Genomic DNA, 16,371 nt, shown 5'->3' with positions numbered 1-16,371 from the left:
ATTGTTTAAAAGATTCCAGGGATAATACAATGATAACATTCTTTCCGGTATCCACACCGCCCGTATTATTTGCTTTAAAACTGATGTATTGAAAAACTGAAAAATCCATTCATTCCGTAAATTAACCATTCTGGTAGCTAATTTTGGCCTGCCTAAATCCTTACTGCCGGACTAATGATGGTGGCAAAAAAGCATTTTTCAAGGGAAAGAAAATAATGATACAAGTAAACACAATAATTATATATTTAAATAAAGTAAACAATTGGGATATACAGAAGGGTTATTAAGTGTACTCCTGTAAAATATGTATTCGTATATATATATTTTAACTATTTTAACATTTATAAAATAAATTTTTATTAGACTTATATAATTCAGAATATTACACATTTGTTGGACGTTTCCATTGTACATAACTTTTATTTACGGACATAAATTTCTCTACACTACCGGCAAAATTTTTCATTGGATCAGCAGTGTTATTTAGCCTTAATTTACTTATACTAAGGCTACATATTAAGCTGAAAAGTAATGAATTTCATTCCTCTCTTAATTACTGCAGCGCTTACATTGTGACCTTTAGCTTAAAACTATTTCAAGCTGCATTTAATATTTCGTTTTTGTTTTTTCAATATCTGCAAAGTATCTATATCAATCATGAAGTAAGAATCAGGTACATTTAATACTTTTTGAAGTATGTTATAAAGAGAAACGGTAAATGAACTATATATTCAAAAGAAACACTGATAATATTTGCGGATAGTTAGTTTTTTATGGTGCAAGAACATTTCTGTTCTATGAATTGCTTGTAAAACAGAGATGGGAAATTTCACATCTAAGTGTTGAATTTCATGAACTAACACGGCCTTGCCGAAAAGATATACAGATAAATTTCTGCTAGAGAATGGTCAACCGCCTAAGAGCTACGCCCGAGTGGGCCTTTGATCTTGGATTTCTGATGTTACCAGTTAATTCTAACGGCAAAATTTTTAATTGGATCAGCAGTGTTACTTAGCCTTATTTTACTTTTACTAAGACTACATATTAATGAATCGAGTTTGCTATGAGTCCCATAATCTATTATTTATTGGTATTACCACTATATAGTATCATTATATTATCTATTGTTCGTAGTCCAACTATTTTAAGAGGATAATAGTTATGCTTCATCTTTGTCGAGGTTTATCTAAGCAAAGGAAAACTATTAATTATGCAAATGAATTTCAAATGTCTTTAATTTATGATGCATCAGAAGATATTATCAGTGCTTTCTCTTATATCAAGGAACAATTCCTTTATATCAGTAATAATGTATTTAGTTAGAGATGCCTTAAAAGTTGTACAGCTTAATAAGAAACACAATAGGCCACCAGAATCTAACAACATGCTGATTCCAATCGTGAAACTGCTTCACAAATTCACAGAAAAAAACATTTGTAATCTTTATTGAAGTGAAAAATAATCAGTCCACATCTTTAGTTTATTTACTATGCAATGATTTATTATTAGTACAGAGCGAAATCCCCTTGAGATTCTCAATATTAGATACATTTTTTACTCCAACTCACATTTTCCATCAAATAATTTGTTTATTTATTTATTTTTTAATACTGTTGAATGGTATTTGGCACAATTTTATTTTTGGAACTTTTAACAATATCCTACTATAGAAAGGATTTATTCTACTCAACCGAAAATTTTAGTATTTTTACTCTTTTTTTTAAACTTCCTTATACGCATTTAAGGGCTTTAAGTATGCATTAAGATTATTTTGGGCAATTAACTGAGCTTTTATCACCACGCATATGCTAAGCTACATGGTAAACACGAGAGAGTTAATAGGACAAGGCGCGTCAACATGTGGGGTCATTGGCTCCTGGAGCTTTTTTTAGTTCACGGTTGGCCTCCGCACAGTGTACTTTCGTTACAAACAACAGTGGCCTTCATTGGACATTGAGCTGACCTAGGAAGAAGAAATCTAAGGGCGAGCAGCTGGATTCGAAACCGGAATCTCCGCGTTGGAATCCAGCATACACTAATCACTGAGCTAATCCCTTTCTTGAAATTGCTTGTCATATTAGAAATCCGTGTATAAAAAGTCATGAATGATAAATAGAAATATTGCTACCCTTTGGGCAGAGATTATTCTTATTACTCATGAATTCGTTCTGGTGCAGTTCGGCATGCTATGAAACGCTAAAAATAAAGAACATGCTTTTCGAGAAAAATAAAGCAATGACACTCTAACATGATGAAGGCATCTTGTAGGAAACATTCAAAACTTAATATTCCCTTCTCTCCTTTATTGTGCACGAGATGATAAATTAGACCGTTGATTTCCGAAATAAATTGTTCTTACAGAAAAGGATAATAGCTGCACATTTCTGTTCTTTTCCTAACGTACATTTTTTTCTAAATGTTGATGAAATTTGAAACACTTTCTAAAGTTCTTTTTAGAAAAAAAGAAAAGACGATTTATATCAGCACGCATCTTATTCTTACGTCTTAATATTTTTTTGGGGGGATTTCTTCTCGTTTTTGTTGACATTTCTCTTCTTTTTTTTTTCAAGTATTTATGAGACGTTTGAAGATTTGTGCCCTCACTTGGGATTCAATACAACTACAGAAAATTATTTCAAACTTTCGAATTCCAATCAATTTCATGAATTCAAAGTCAATGCAGCCGTACCTATCAGAAATTTCATTTTTAAAATTTTCATTTGACATTATTTTAAGCAAATAACATTTTTAGTTAAATGTATACTTAGTGCGTTACATTTCTAAAGATAGCATCAAGTTCAAGTTCTGATTTTCAAAGAACTATCAAATAAAACAAATTTATGTAAGAAAATTCCATAAAAAATGCATTGTAATAGTGTGGATAAATTTTCACATATACTTTCAAATGCATAGCTGCTTGGTCCCATGGATTTCTTGGTATTTAGATTAAGGATAGTAGATTCTAAAGGTTTTGAGTTTTAAGGGAGTTAATCCTTGAGCAATATATTTGTAGAATGGCCCGTTTCTCAAAATAAGAAGATGGTTGAAATATTTTAGTGGATACTTATTTTTCTTTAATCATCCCCATCAATAATATTCTCATTTTTACACTGTAAATATTAAACGGAAAAGAATGCTATTAAGGGAGAAATAAATACTTCCGTTATTCATTACAGCTTTTACAGTTTTAAGATCAATAAATTTTCTAATTTGGGCAACCTGGCTCAGAAAAAATTCCTTTAGACTTCGAAGCCACGATTCATGGATTCATGCTTTTTGTACTTGTTTGTAATAAGGTAATAATTTGCTTATAATGACAGAGTTGGTTAATTTTTTGTTTCTTTCTTTGTTTTTAAGTGTACCTGCTTAGTTCCTGGTTTCTGAGACGTTAAAGAGGTCTTTTAATTTCTAATCTACATCAGAAAATTAGCGTCAATAATTTCAAGTTATATTTGGCTAGATTTTATCGCAAGAGACAGGCAATTTCTAATTACTGCTTATTGTAGAGTAAATTAAAAAATGCATACGATTTTATCATTTTGAAACTGAATAATTTCATCTAAGCTTAACATTTTTTTAATATGTTTAAATTATAATTAACAATAACATCATTTATGCGAAACTTACAATTCAATTAATTTCTGAATAAGTCGCAAATACAATACATTCAATATAAATCGAAAGGCGCACCCAGACGGAGTGAAGTAAAAACCAACCCTCGAAAAATATTATACCATAAATCAGTAACAATACATTGTTCAAACAAGTCTTGTCTGAGACAAGATCAAACGGTTGAACTCTCCAACATCTTACAGAAACATGAATCCATCTATTGACTTAAGTTTTCATTACATTAGATTCAATGTAAATTCCAATCGGCCAATGGCACCCTTACCCAGAAGATCTGTGGTGGCCCTCTCTACTTTGAGCACCCCTTAAGTCCTGTCATTGTAATTAGGCTTACGAATTTGGAAGGGAGATCCTGGTTAAAGATGAAGTATGTACGAGTACGTGCTTTTCTTTCCTTAAGTAATTGTAATTACCCAAATAATAATGGTTAATTAATAATGACAATTAATTGTGTCCTATCCTAAATGGAAGAATAGTTTTAAAATATAAAAGAATGATGTAAGCTACTGATCAGATCTCGAACCCTACCCAAAAACACATTTTGGGTGCGCCTTTGCATTCATCTAACTTTCAAGAGGATTTCGCCTTTGGCACAGCCGCTATATATATTTATCTGCTACAATATGTTATGCATAAACCGCTTGTAATATTTGTATGCAATGTTTAAGACTAAAATATAATTCTACATTTTTTCCGAACTCATAAAAATGCAATCAACATTTAGTGCCCTTTAGAGTGAATATTAAATATATTTATGCAATGATCATAGAGCATCATCTGTTCTGTTAACAAATATTTTCTACAAAAAATAATTCCCTCCTCTTTTTGAAAATAATTTATGTCAAGTGAACACGAAAAATAATATAAATGAAAATAAAATAACGGGAAAAAGTGAAGTTGAATGTATGGTATTAAATATATTTCTTGATTACTTTTCATAAATCTCTTAATAGCAGTAATATTCACTTGGTAGCTTCATTCAGCCAAGTTATACTTTTTTCGGATAGTTGAGGCGAATTTGAAGACATTAATTGTCAGTGGTTGTTAACACAGACGTACAATGGTCTGTATAGTATAACTGGATCGGATCTGACTGTAGTACCATCATAAACTTGTCCCAATAAAAATTCTGGGCCTACGTACATACCTCCTTCAACATGACAGCTAGCTACCCCTAGAAATAGTGGCAAATTTACATATTAACAAAACAATATCAGATAGCCAAGCACATTGCCGGGAATCACATTAAATTCTAATCAGAAGCGGAATGTTAAGCTAGCCATTAGTCCTTAAAACTCTAAATTTTATTATCAAAGAATTTCAACATATCATTTAGCACATTTCTTACCTATTGTTAAAAACATGTTACTTATTTTTTTATTTTGGACGTAAAATTTACGTTTTTAAAAAACGAGTTTCAAAATTTTGTCACCTAAGAATATGCGTTAAGTTAAACGAACAATTTTTTATTAACAATTTTTAGAATATTTTCTTTCGTATAAGTTCACAAAATAAAAAAAACACTTACCATAATGTACAGATGAAGTTTCTTTAGAATTTGGTATTCTAAAAGGCACAGTGGCCACTGTTAATGGAAAATGCATTTGTAAATCTTCTCCTGATTTTTCAAATTCCAGTCCAACCTAAAATTAAATTGAATAAAGTTTCTATCCATGTAAATTGTAGGATATGTAAACATTGCTAGTAACTAATTATTAGCGAAGTAGTTATAAAAGTGAAGGCAGAAAACTACAAAAACTTTGAATACAATTTGATCAGCTTATTTTTGAAAATTATCGAAACAAAATAAAACGTTTTCACTTTCTAAATTTTAAAAAATATATATAGTTACTTTTTCTTACTCCTAGTAAGCATAAGTATTGCAATCGCGCACGTTTTTGGTTTTTAATTTTCACTGGAAACATTTGAATTGAAGTAGCCAGTGTAATTTACAGAGGCTTTTTAAAAATTGGTCTGTATTCATCTAGGATTTGGGTGTGTTTTGTCAGCACAAAATCATAAAATCGCAGAAAGTTAAAAAACCTATGTTTGATTTACTTAAACGATGGATCCCGGTTATCTGGAATGTCCACGATAACTGATCGGTAGCCGGACTTAAAAGCTCGCCTGAAAAATATATTTTATATTTATTCGGCCATCTTAATAGGCAATAATGAGTACAATTAACTAATTTGGTTAGGTTAGGTTGAAAATATTTTTCTATATTTTATGGTAGGTTCAATCAAGGCGCTCGTGTGCGAGATACAACCTGCCGACCCTTATGCGGCGGCCCTAATAACCCTGATATTGTAACTACTTAAATGAACAAATATTTTTATCGCTAGATAATAGAGAGATAGCTAAAATCTTGTAAAGTGCATTAATTTTTGTATTATTAGCGTATCTGAAAGTAATTTTCAAAAACGTCTCTTTACTTGAAACAAAAGATTGATTGTTTAAACATGCATATTAGTATAGAAACAATTTATTATAAAAAAATTTATCAGCAATACCTTGAGAACATAATAAATCTGTAAAAGACGACATAAGCCCACTAATGATGGTGGTGTCACAGGTAGAACTAGATTTTGGTCTGAATCCCACTTGGAGATAGAGTTCGGCTTTGTCAAATTGCCCTTGTACTCAAGAACTAGATGTTCAGTTTCTTTAGTGACTCCCAGGACTCCCCTCTCTATGAAATATTCCACATACTAGAAACAAAAGTTACACTAGGTCAAAATCATTTTCAATATTTTGATGCAGGAAGAAATATGCTTTTGAAAGTCTAAGTTGAGAATGGTATTAGCTAAGTAACTGTTTTTATAAATTTGTTGCAATCACCTGGACAACTTTGACAGTAAGACGAACTTCTTCTTCTCCTTGATTATCAATATCAGCTCTCAATCTTATTGATTCACCACACACATATGCAGATCTTTCTAATTCAGACCTATCATGAAGAATGAAATGATTGGTTGTTTTTATGTTTTGAAAAAAGAATACCTATGCATAATTTGCTGTAATTAAAAACAGGATTTAAAAAAAAAAAAGAAGAGAAATCGAGCAATATTTTTTAAAATCTATATATGTAAATAAAAATTACTAAGAACGTTTATCTCTAATTTGTAAATAACTTGCAGTGATAAAGTTCTGTTAATTATCATGCATTAAATAATAAGTGCGAATAAACTAAATGCATATTAAATACAGTACTGAAATTTGTGTAGGAAACTATCCTCTTTATTTTTTAGAGGAAAACAAATTTGATTGTATTAATTATATTTTATTCCAAAAGGAGAAACTATTCAAAGTAGGAGGATCGTGCATTTTTTCGATTTTGAGCTATTACTGCACCGCAGATCCTCTTTTTTTTTTAAAGTCCACCAGATTAAAAAAGTAATTTCCACAAAATGGTCACTATGAGTGACCGTACTAAATGTCTGTAGAGTGTATGTTCAGCTTACATTAAAAATAAAAAATAGCAAAGTTCAATTATTTAATTTTTGGTTCAGATACCGCAGTAGTACCCAGAATTTATTAGATGTCACAGACTCTTATGCTGGCCATTTTCTAAAAAAAAAATTTTTTTGAAACATTTTTTCAAGTACATATACTACAACGAACTGGCATTCTACCGGACTGCCTCACCCCCTCCACTAAAAATGCCCTTAATCGAATTAATACAGAAAAATGTTTCGAATAAAAGTTGTAGAACTATTTATCAGCTATAATTATACCAAGTTTCAAGAATATCCAAGAAGCGGTTTCTTAAAAAAAGTTAAAAAAGGGCAAAATCTCTTCAGTAAAGTGGTACTTCCGGTGGACCTATTTCGACCAAAAATTTATAGCAGCTTCCTGTGGTGACACTTAAATGAAATATCAAATTTGAAATTTCTACGACTTTCCGTTCCTGAGATATAGTCGATAAACTGACTACAGAGTAGTAAAGTCAGTCCAAACCTATGCGATTAAGGACCGATGGGTTAGAGAACGGCAAAATTCTAGGAAAAAGAACAGATTTCTAAGAATCACTGGATCTGTAACCCAACTAGCCTTAGGGTACGTTCACAACGGAGCTGTGAGCATAGATGATAGCTGAGATGATAGCAGTGATGCATCAGCGCTTATAGAATAACCTAGTACATTCTTATGTGAGCGTGCACAACGAAGCTTCGACTAGTGACTCATACTCGCTGGTATAAACGAGCATAGATGATAGAATTGAATTTTTCATTTTTCTGCTAGCTGAACTCCAGTATCGGAGCTTCAAAATGGAGGTAGAAAAATTAATTAGTGCTGTCTTTACTCATTATTTTTGGTTATTATTTTATTATTTACTTTTAAACAATATTTTGTTTTTTAAATCGTGCTTACATTTATTTTTATGTGTATTTATTTGTTTTTCCTCAATATAACCTTACCTCAGAGTTATCACTAGTTTTTCTTCTATAGTTATAGGATTTCCATGACAATTTTTCCTATGTTTTCTTAATTTTGACCTTATTTTTTCTAAAATTTAGTCAAATGTGGTTGGACCCATCCTCACATATTCAAAAAAAACGATCCGGATAATTTCTAAGTTCCTTATATAAATAGTGAAATTCGCCCAAAGTACTTCGTTTTTTTATTTATGGTATGTACATGATATTTTCTACATCTTTTTTTTTTTAAATATACCATTTCGTTGCTGGTGAACAATAAAAACTCTTCTTCACTACTCGACATGTTGCATGTATCACAGCTCCGTTGTGCACACTAATCAGCGATTATATTTTACTCTATCAGTTATCATCTCCGCTATCATCTATGCTCACAGCTCCGTTGTGAACGTACCCTTAGCCGTGACTTTTTAACATCAATTCTCTTCTTTTCTCTTTAATAAGCCGAATGCAATCGGTTATTGTCGGCAATTTTCGGCTCAACTGACCATGATTTTATTTCCTAATTAATATTAACTTCTAATGTGCACACTCACACGACTTTCTTTCTGTTCTCGTTAAAAAGCCGAATGTGATCGGTTTTTGTCGGCCATTTTCGGCTCAACTAACCATGATACATATAATTTGAATATTTTTAATCTAATTGGCACACTCACACGACTTTTTTACTATTACGTACGTAGTTAGATTTTCTTGTATAATAGATTTTTTACCGAACAGTAGTTAATTTTCATTACACAATACATTCTAATGAAACTATTTTAGAAAACATCTAATGAGCACACTCACACGACTTTCTCTTACCACTACCACCATTAAGAAGGGAAAAGGGAACGTTAAGAAGTAGTTGGGTTTTCTTGTAAACTAGAATTTTCACCTAATATTTTCAGTATTTTTATTTGCTATATTTTTAGTTTCGATGAAATCGATTTGATTATTTAAATTGCAGCATAAGAAGCCGTGCACTACAATTTTTTTTTTTTTTTTGATGAATAGAAATTGAGATTATATTATAATTAATGTTTAGGTACATCGTAACATTTGTTTAATTTTCTGCCAGTTCTGTGCGTGTCTCAATCTCAAGGTTTAGATCATTCTGATTCTGAGTAAATTTTACTCCTCTTAGAAACCTTTCTTCGTTTTTACACACTACATGTGTAGATTAACGCGCGTCTTATATTTAATGTTACAAGGTAATGAGAAGCAAAAACTTTTTAACTGGAAATCAAATATTTTTAACGAATCACTGAAAATGGTTTGATAATATGAAACCAGAAATAAGAGAGAAAAAAAATAGGTATTTTGTTTTAACGCCTACTAAAACTTGATCATTCTGCAATACAAAACAAAAATTTAAAGCATGAAATTTAAAAATAAATAAAAATTAATAAAAGTGATTTGATGAAATATAAAGAGAAAAATGACCAAAATTTCTTGAAACATTTTCAAGCAACATTATTTCTTTTTTGCATGCTAGAACTTAACACTAGAAGTCAAATATTAAGACCAACCTCAACATTACAGGACCTCTTTGACAGCACAAACAACATGTTGTCTTTTTGTCTTCACCAACCATTGGTTTCTTCCATACAATTTACAAAGAACAAACAGAATGAAACATAATTTTTCTTAATAAGTAGAACTTCTCAAAGCAAGTTACATTCTGATTGTAGTAGTATTGGCAAATAGTTAACAATCAACACTTATAGATGGATGAATCTTCTTTTTAACGTATGTAGTTAAATCAGTCAAAAAATAATTAACAAACAGTGGCTTTATATTTTACCCCAACTGTACTTTATGTAACTTTTTTCATAAAAGGGTAGGATGAGATTGGATCATTATGACTTTTTCTGAATGAATTCAATTAGACAGAGTTAATGGTCCTAATCTAATCAGAAAGGAACACTTTATATTTCAAGAGAAGTAATTAGAACACGGATTGACTTTGTAATGCTTAGTGAACTTTTCAAAACTAAAATGTTGATTTGGATTGAAAAACTACAGAACATCCTTAAGAATAATTATGGATACTTACAAGATATTGTTCATCCATACAGTCTATATGAGGGCCAATAATTGTGAAATATTTCATTCCTTGAGGTGGCGAGCAGTATGGAATATCTACGGTTACCTGAAATTTACATAGCCTTAATGTTATTCTAATTTACTGTGTTTGCGCTTTAGATTCATGAAAACAGAAAAGCAATAAATGTAAACCAATTATCTTTTGAATAAATGTATACTTTTAATATAATGTAAGCCGATATTGATGAGTTTTAATGTTTTCTTTCGGAATGTTAATAAAGACTAACATAATAAGTAGAATCGTTGCAATCAAGAAAAACCTGAGTCACTAAAGCAGCAACTCAGAGAGAGTGTACAGAATACTGCTCAGACTCACGCATAACCCTTACTGTCATGTCCTAAACGCAGTTTATTGCTTACAGATTCAGTATACAATTTATAGTTTAAAAAAAACAGCCACATCTTCCTCATCAAAACCGAATCTCTGGAAACTTTTTCGACACCTTTTGCCGTCCATAATCTCTTACAAATGCATTAACCCAATATATATATATATTTACTTGAATTTTTGAAGAAATTTTATTTCTTCTACATGTTCTATTTCTTTTCTTTCCTAGTTAGAGTGGCCTAAAAAATACGTTATTTAGTAGTGTAACGAGCCAGCGAGACCCACAAATCTGATAATTATTTTGTCTTGTTTTTTAACTATTTATTCTTTATTAAGAATCTTTAGAATCTATCAAGCAACAAAAAACCATTATTACAGTATTCTAGAAGTCTGTTTCAACGGAAATAGTCCATACACTTAGCCTTCTAAAATCCTTATTAAAGTTGCATTGTCTTATTTAATAATGATTAAATTCCTAATAATTTGTATAGATTGGTAAAATCTGGATACAAAGCATAATTTGCCTTAAGCACTTCGGTATTTGCCAAACTTATTAATACTAATTATGCTATAAATTCTTGTTAAGATTGCCAGAGGGTAACTCATAACTAAAGAGAATGTTATGAGGAGGTATAAGAAATCAAAACTTCCCTTTTCAAAACAATATTTTTTTGTTGTTGCTTACATTAAATTAAATTCAACATTCGTAGCAGCGAAAATGGTAAATTAGCAACTTTTTATTGCGCGATTAATTAATAATTTCAAAAATACCTTAATATAATATCTTATATATCCTGGTTTACTTTCAAATGAACATGGCAATGAACTTCCTGGAAGATGAAATTTGAATGGAAAATGATGCTGACCTCTAGGAAGTATCGCTACGGTTCCTTCGATTTTATCTAAAATAAAGAACGAATTGTTATTTATGATTATCAGAGGCTAAAGTACCATAATGTAAAATACAAAAAGAATCACTTATGCGATTTCTTGGGATTTCAAAATGCTAATTATTACAAAATGTTAGTTGTATTCAAAATAAGTTCATTACATTAAAAACTTTTGAAAGAAGCATTACGTACAGAAACTTCCATAAAATCAGTCAACTAAAAAATAATTTTAAACGTAAACAACAGGTCTTCTTTATCTGGGAGATAGCTTGCAAGCCCAACAGAAGTCTTTCATGAGATTCAAACTCCCTACCAAGCGATTATCTTTTAATTAGAAATTTTATTAACATATTTAATACCCAATAATATTACATAGATTACTGTACAATTTTAGTGCTAAAGGCCTTTAATGGTAAGCTTCACATTTATCCTAAGCTTATTTTTGCTACAATAAGTTCAAACATTTCCAATAAAATGGCAGAAAACTGAAAGAGCTCTACAAAAAATTACTTTCAGTCATGCTATTTCAATCAAATTTGAAATCTTAACAGTTCAATCCGCAAATAACTCCAACCATCTCCTCCCACTAGGTGCCCTTACCGGATTTTTCCTCAAAGATCTTTCAAATTAAAGTAGTTGTTCAACATGAACAATGAGTGTAATTACTTTTTTTAAAAAATTAGTAGAAGCCTTTTTTAGAGAATTTCCAAAAATTCAATTAAAGAGGTATTTCGGGTTGATGGATGTTCATCTCTAAGTTACTGTCAGGTCCTGTGTTTTGTTTTTGTGTTTTCAGAAATCACTTTTTTTTTTTGTAGTTAGGATCTCAAAATGTGTACATGTACAGATCGCATTACTTACTCGGTCTTAGAAAAAGCAGAATATAATAGAATATTAAAAAAGAATATATTAACAAAATATTATATAGTACAAAAAAAAAAAAATGTAAATATCAATATTGAAGCATTTAATTCTGTCTGTCAAGAGTTTAATGCTCAATATTGTTTTAAAATAGAAGGTGAAAAATAATAAGGATAAAAAAGTAAGAATATAGGTGAGCCTGTTTCATAATATATGTATGTACATCTTATTTAACTTAACTCCATGGTTACCATTCACATATTTTTAAGAAACGAAAAAAAAAAGTATCTCCAGAGGGTTGTTATAAACAATCGGACACTATGAGAATAACTTTTGTTCATAAACCTCTATCACAAACAATAGAAGGTTTCTACTATAAAAAAAAAAATCCGTGTACTTTGGGCCGTGTTTAGTAAAAAAAAAATCTTATCACTAATATAATATGTAAATAATGTTCACATTATTTACCCTGTCCCCAAATCACTGCTCGGTCATCAATTATGTATTGATCATCTCTCAGTGTTCTTCTATCTCCACTAACAACCACTTTCCATTCAACGTGTGCCTTACCTCTCAGCATCACACGAACCGCTGACAACAAATTGAAAATTATTAATTTTTAATAGATATGTATGAATACTATCTATTCATTAACTGAGCAATACTACCATTAAATAAAATACAATTACTTTATTTAAATATTAATGACTCATAAAAGTACACTGCTCAAAAAAATAAAATGTTTTATAATCATAATGTATTATTCTACGTTATGTCAATAAATGCGAGTTTATCTTGAGTATGCGGTTTGTTTTCCCGCATTGAATTTCGTTCAAAAATTCTTGCGACTCCTAAGTTGAAACACAATTTTTGTAATCTTATATTCATTTCAAAGAAAATAAAATATAAATACCATTAATAAAGCTATTTCAACCAAAAAAACAAAAATTAACGATAGAATTAGAATACAGTTAACAGACTTTCAGGCTTATTTGGAGTTTCTCCAAAATTATAAACATCCATTCTTCATGGATGCGTGCTTGATACTGAAGGAAAAATTTGTTCAACGGTTTATTTAAAAAGTATTATACTAACTTGGAATGCAAAACCATAATGTCTCATCAGTCTCAAATTCGTTTATTGTACCAAGCTTCCAACGTAGCGGATTAAAAAAATAAAATATTAATTAAGACTGACCTGGAATGATTCTTTTTCACTGAAGACTCAGAAAAAAGATAATGTTCGATAATTATTAAGTTAGAAGGAAATTTCAGTGTAGTTTAATTTACAATTTTGTAACTCAACTAATATTCTAATGCTAATACTCATTTATTTGAGGTCGCGAGGTCACGCATAAGATCGGACCTCTATTAGTCGATTTTGACCATTATTGGCGCAATTTTTACACCAACTATATATATATTTTTTTTGAATGGGTTTGGCATAGGGAAAGTGTTTGGAGATTCAGCCTTGATATTTTGCAAATAATGATTTCAATAATATTTGCAAATTCTTTAGAAAATTAATAAAAAAATAAATATTTTCACTAGGCATTTGTTATAGCAAAATTAATTCTGATTAGGTATTTTAGTACCTTAATAATAGTCGCGTAACTTCTAGATCCTTAATATTAATACTTTTTTTTAGCTTCGTTTATCTGATTCTCAACTACTCACTTTTATATGTCTTAACGAAAATTCAATATATTCTTTGTGGTGCAAAAGATATTATTAATGAGTGACTTTGTCTACCAGAAAGTAATCTGAAATAGACAGTCAACAAAAAACGTGAAGCATTAAAAACAAAATTCTTTTAAGTGAGGGATGAATTTTTTGTTCTATTAATATGTGTTTTTCCCCTCTAATAATTAATATACGGTCCTTAGAATCGATTAGTTCAACTGCACCGATAATTAAATAATATCATAGCGAACAATGGGACAATGTTTAACATTTTGAAAAAACATTTTCCATTTTGAAGTTATTTCAAGTGTGGTGAAAAAGTAGCAAAATTACTTTCCAAAAATGAACTTTGATACTTCCGTTCGAAACACGCCCATGAGGTAGAGCAGAGCGATTGCTTATAATTTACTAACACCATGAATTCTCTACAAAACCACTATCTATACATTTTGTTAGATGAGAATTATTATTACTTTTACAAAATAATAAATAAAGATATAAATACATTTTAATTTGAAGTTTTCCACTGTGTTCAGCAATACATGACCAGATAAAACTTCTCCTGCATAGTACATTTCTCTTTCCAATCTGATGTCAAATTCCCTGATGTAGTCCATTGTCGTGTTATTCAAGTCATTTCACACATAAAATTCTGTAACAAAACACAACAGAACGTTTTTGGTCAATAAGATAACTCACAAACACGCAAGCGCTATAATCTTGACATTTCATTCTTGATTATCTTAGTACAAAAATGAAATGAAACATCCAAAAACGGTTAAATGAAAAAAAAAATATTTATTTAAAACATAAATTATAAAAATGGGGTTAAAATTAGAGGAATATTTTTTTAATTAAAATATTGAGTGGTACGACAGATTTTGACAAGAGGACTAGGAGGTTAGATTGTAAAATAATTGTGATTCAATTTCATTAATTTCTCAAATAAATTAATAATTCCATTTATGAAAACGTTAAAGTTCAGTTAAAAATACAGCAAATACAATAATTAATTTGCTAAATTAACGAAATACAAAATTCATTAGTAACTTTAGATTTGAAAGCTTCACATATCTACATTATATTACTAAGTCAAAATCTGAGCAAGTTTTATAATCTCTCAAGCATCTGTATTTTTATACCAAGAGTGGTGTTATTTGATAATTATGTCATTGCAGTAGGGAGTTAGTTTGCATTGCACCTATCAACCACGTTCCATAGTATTGGGGCAGTGGTCGGCAAACCGCGGCTCACAGCCACTTGCGGCCCTTGAGTGCGGCTCTTCCGCAAAATCTTTTGTGTGGGTAAATTGAGAAGTCGTCATATTGATGAGAACCTGGAATCGTGCCTAAAATTAAAAACAACATACAAACCTGACTTACCCAACTTTACAAAGTCACATTAGTGTTTATCAGTTATTGTCATGGTTTAATTTTATGGACACCTCACAGATTAAATTTATCAGTAAATAATATCGTTTTATTCAACGTGCCTATAGTTCTAAGACTTTAAACTTAAAGTAAAGTTTATTAAATTAATTTTAGGGTTCGTTGTGGAGTGGAAGATGTACTGTATGTCGAAGTTGAGAAAGACATATTGAGACAGTTTGCACGTAAACAGAGGATGAACGAAAGGAGACAGGCGAAACAAGTTAACAAGTGTGAAAGTTGGAAGGGGTCGTCTGAGCGAACAGCGAACGTACCTTAATCAGATTGAGTAGGTTTTTAGAAAAAGCCAGCTTAGGAGTACCCTAATTAAGTTAATAACAATGCACCTACCTAGAAGAAGTTTATTTAATTTGGCTCTCAAAAGAAATTTCGTAAGGTTGGGAACTGGAAGAATGCTAGTAGAACAGTTTTAGAGTCCTGACTTCCCCCTTTAAGTGTAAGTTTTATAACTAAGTAATAAAAACTTGAAGACGCTTCTGAAAATGTAATAAAAATTTAATCTGTTACTTAAACAAGTAGCGTAGAATAATAACTTAGAAGTAAGAATAGAAGAAATCTGTCATACACACCAAAAAACGCACTTCCGGATTTTCATAAAACCAATCTATGACAACTTATTTTCCTAGAAAATGTATTGATTAGTGAAAATCATTTTAAAAAATCTATAAGAGAAAGTTAGTATTTCCTACAAAATTAAAACGATACTGGGTAACCAGGTTTTTCCTTAAAAATATTCTTTCTTCAAACCGGGCTTCTGCATAGAGGTCGGTAAGTAATCTGACTTGGTTGAACTTCAGATAGGAGCAACTTTCAACTTTCTAATTGTCGCGTTGTTTTTAGTGAGCTCCCTAATTTTTGAACGATCATGCATTTCGGGAATATGCAGCGTTCATTCCACTCTTGTCCTCAGGAAGTACTTCATCATCCTTGCCTTTTTTAACTAATTTGAATCATTATGTCATTACATTAGTTAAGATCAATTATTATTTGCTAAAAACAACAGAT

General features: G+C 30.5%; 1 protein-coding gene across 2 annotated transcripts; it reads right to left on the bottom strand.

The window, feature by feature from the left end:
* Positions 1-2,547: 2,547 nt before the first annotated feature.
* LOC141448961 (arrestin domain-containing protein 3-like) lies at positions 2,548-16,315 on the bottom strand. Of its 2 annotated transcripts, XM_074117879.1 has the most exons (11): positions 15,936-16,315; positions 15,697-15,842; positions 14,424-14,570; positions 12,705-12,827; positions 11,257-11,387; positions 10,108-10,203; positions 9,581-9,651; positions 6,472-6,580; positions 6,144-6,341; positions 5,159-5,273; positions 2,548-4,804 (listed from the first exon to the last, which is right to left on the bottom strand). In XM_074117879.1, the coding sequence occupies exons 3-11, from the start codon at positions 14,533-14,535 to the stop codon at positions 4,665-4,667; spliced, it is 1,095 nt and encodes a 364-aa protein (XP_073973980.1). In that variant the 5' UTR covers positions 14,536-14,570; positions 15,697-15,842; positions 15,936-16,315; the 3' UTR covers positions 2,548-4,664. The 2 variants fall into 2 exon arrangements, with proteins under 2 accessions (XP_073973980.1, XP_073973981.1); XM_074117880.1 differs by lacking the exons at positions 14,424-14,570; positions 15,697-15,842; positions 15,936-16,315 and adding an exon at positions 13,434-13,727.
* Positions 16,316-16,371: the final 56 nt, after the last annotated feature.

Source organism: Rhodnius prolixus, unplaced genomic scaffold (genome assembly GCF_049639745.1).
Source record: "Rhodnius prolixus isolate KJV_2025 unplaced genomic scaffold, Rpr scaffold_2, whole genome shotgun sequence".
In the NCBI taxonomy this organism is placed as follows: domain Eukaryota; kingdom Metazoa; phylum Arthropoda; class Insecta; order Hemiptera; family Reduviidae; genus Rhodnius; species Rhodnius prolixus.
Note: the sequence above shows the minus strand (reverse complement) of the source record. Positions and strands in the feature narration are given on the sequence as shown.

Excerpts from the sequence above, each read along its gene's own strand:
- LOC141448961 (XM_074117879.1), bottom strand. The coding sequence starts at position 14,535 with ATGGACTACATCAGGGAATTTGACATCAGATTGGAAAGAGAAATGTAC. Across the intron at positions 11,388-12,704 it reads AGCAGTGATTTGGGGACAGG|ATAAAATCGAAGGAACCGTA; the intron begins GTAAATAATGTG and ends TCTTTATTTTAG. Across the intron at positions 6,342-6,471 it reads TTACTGTCAAAGTTGTCCAG|TATGTGGAATATTTCATAGA; the intron begins GTGATTGCAACA and ends TTTTGTTTCTAG.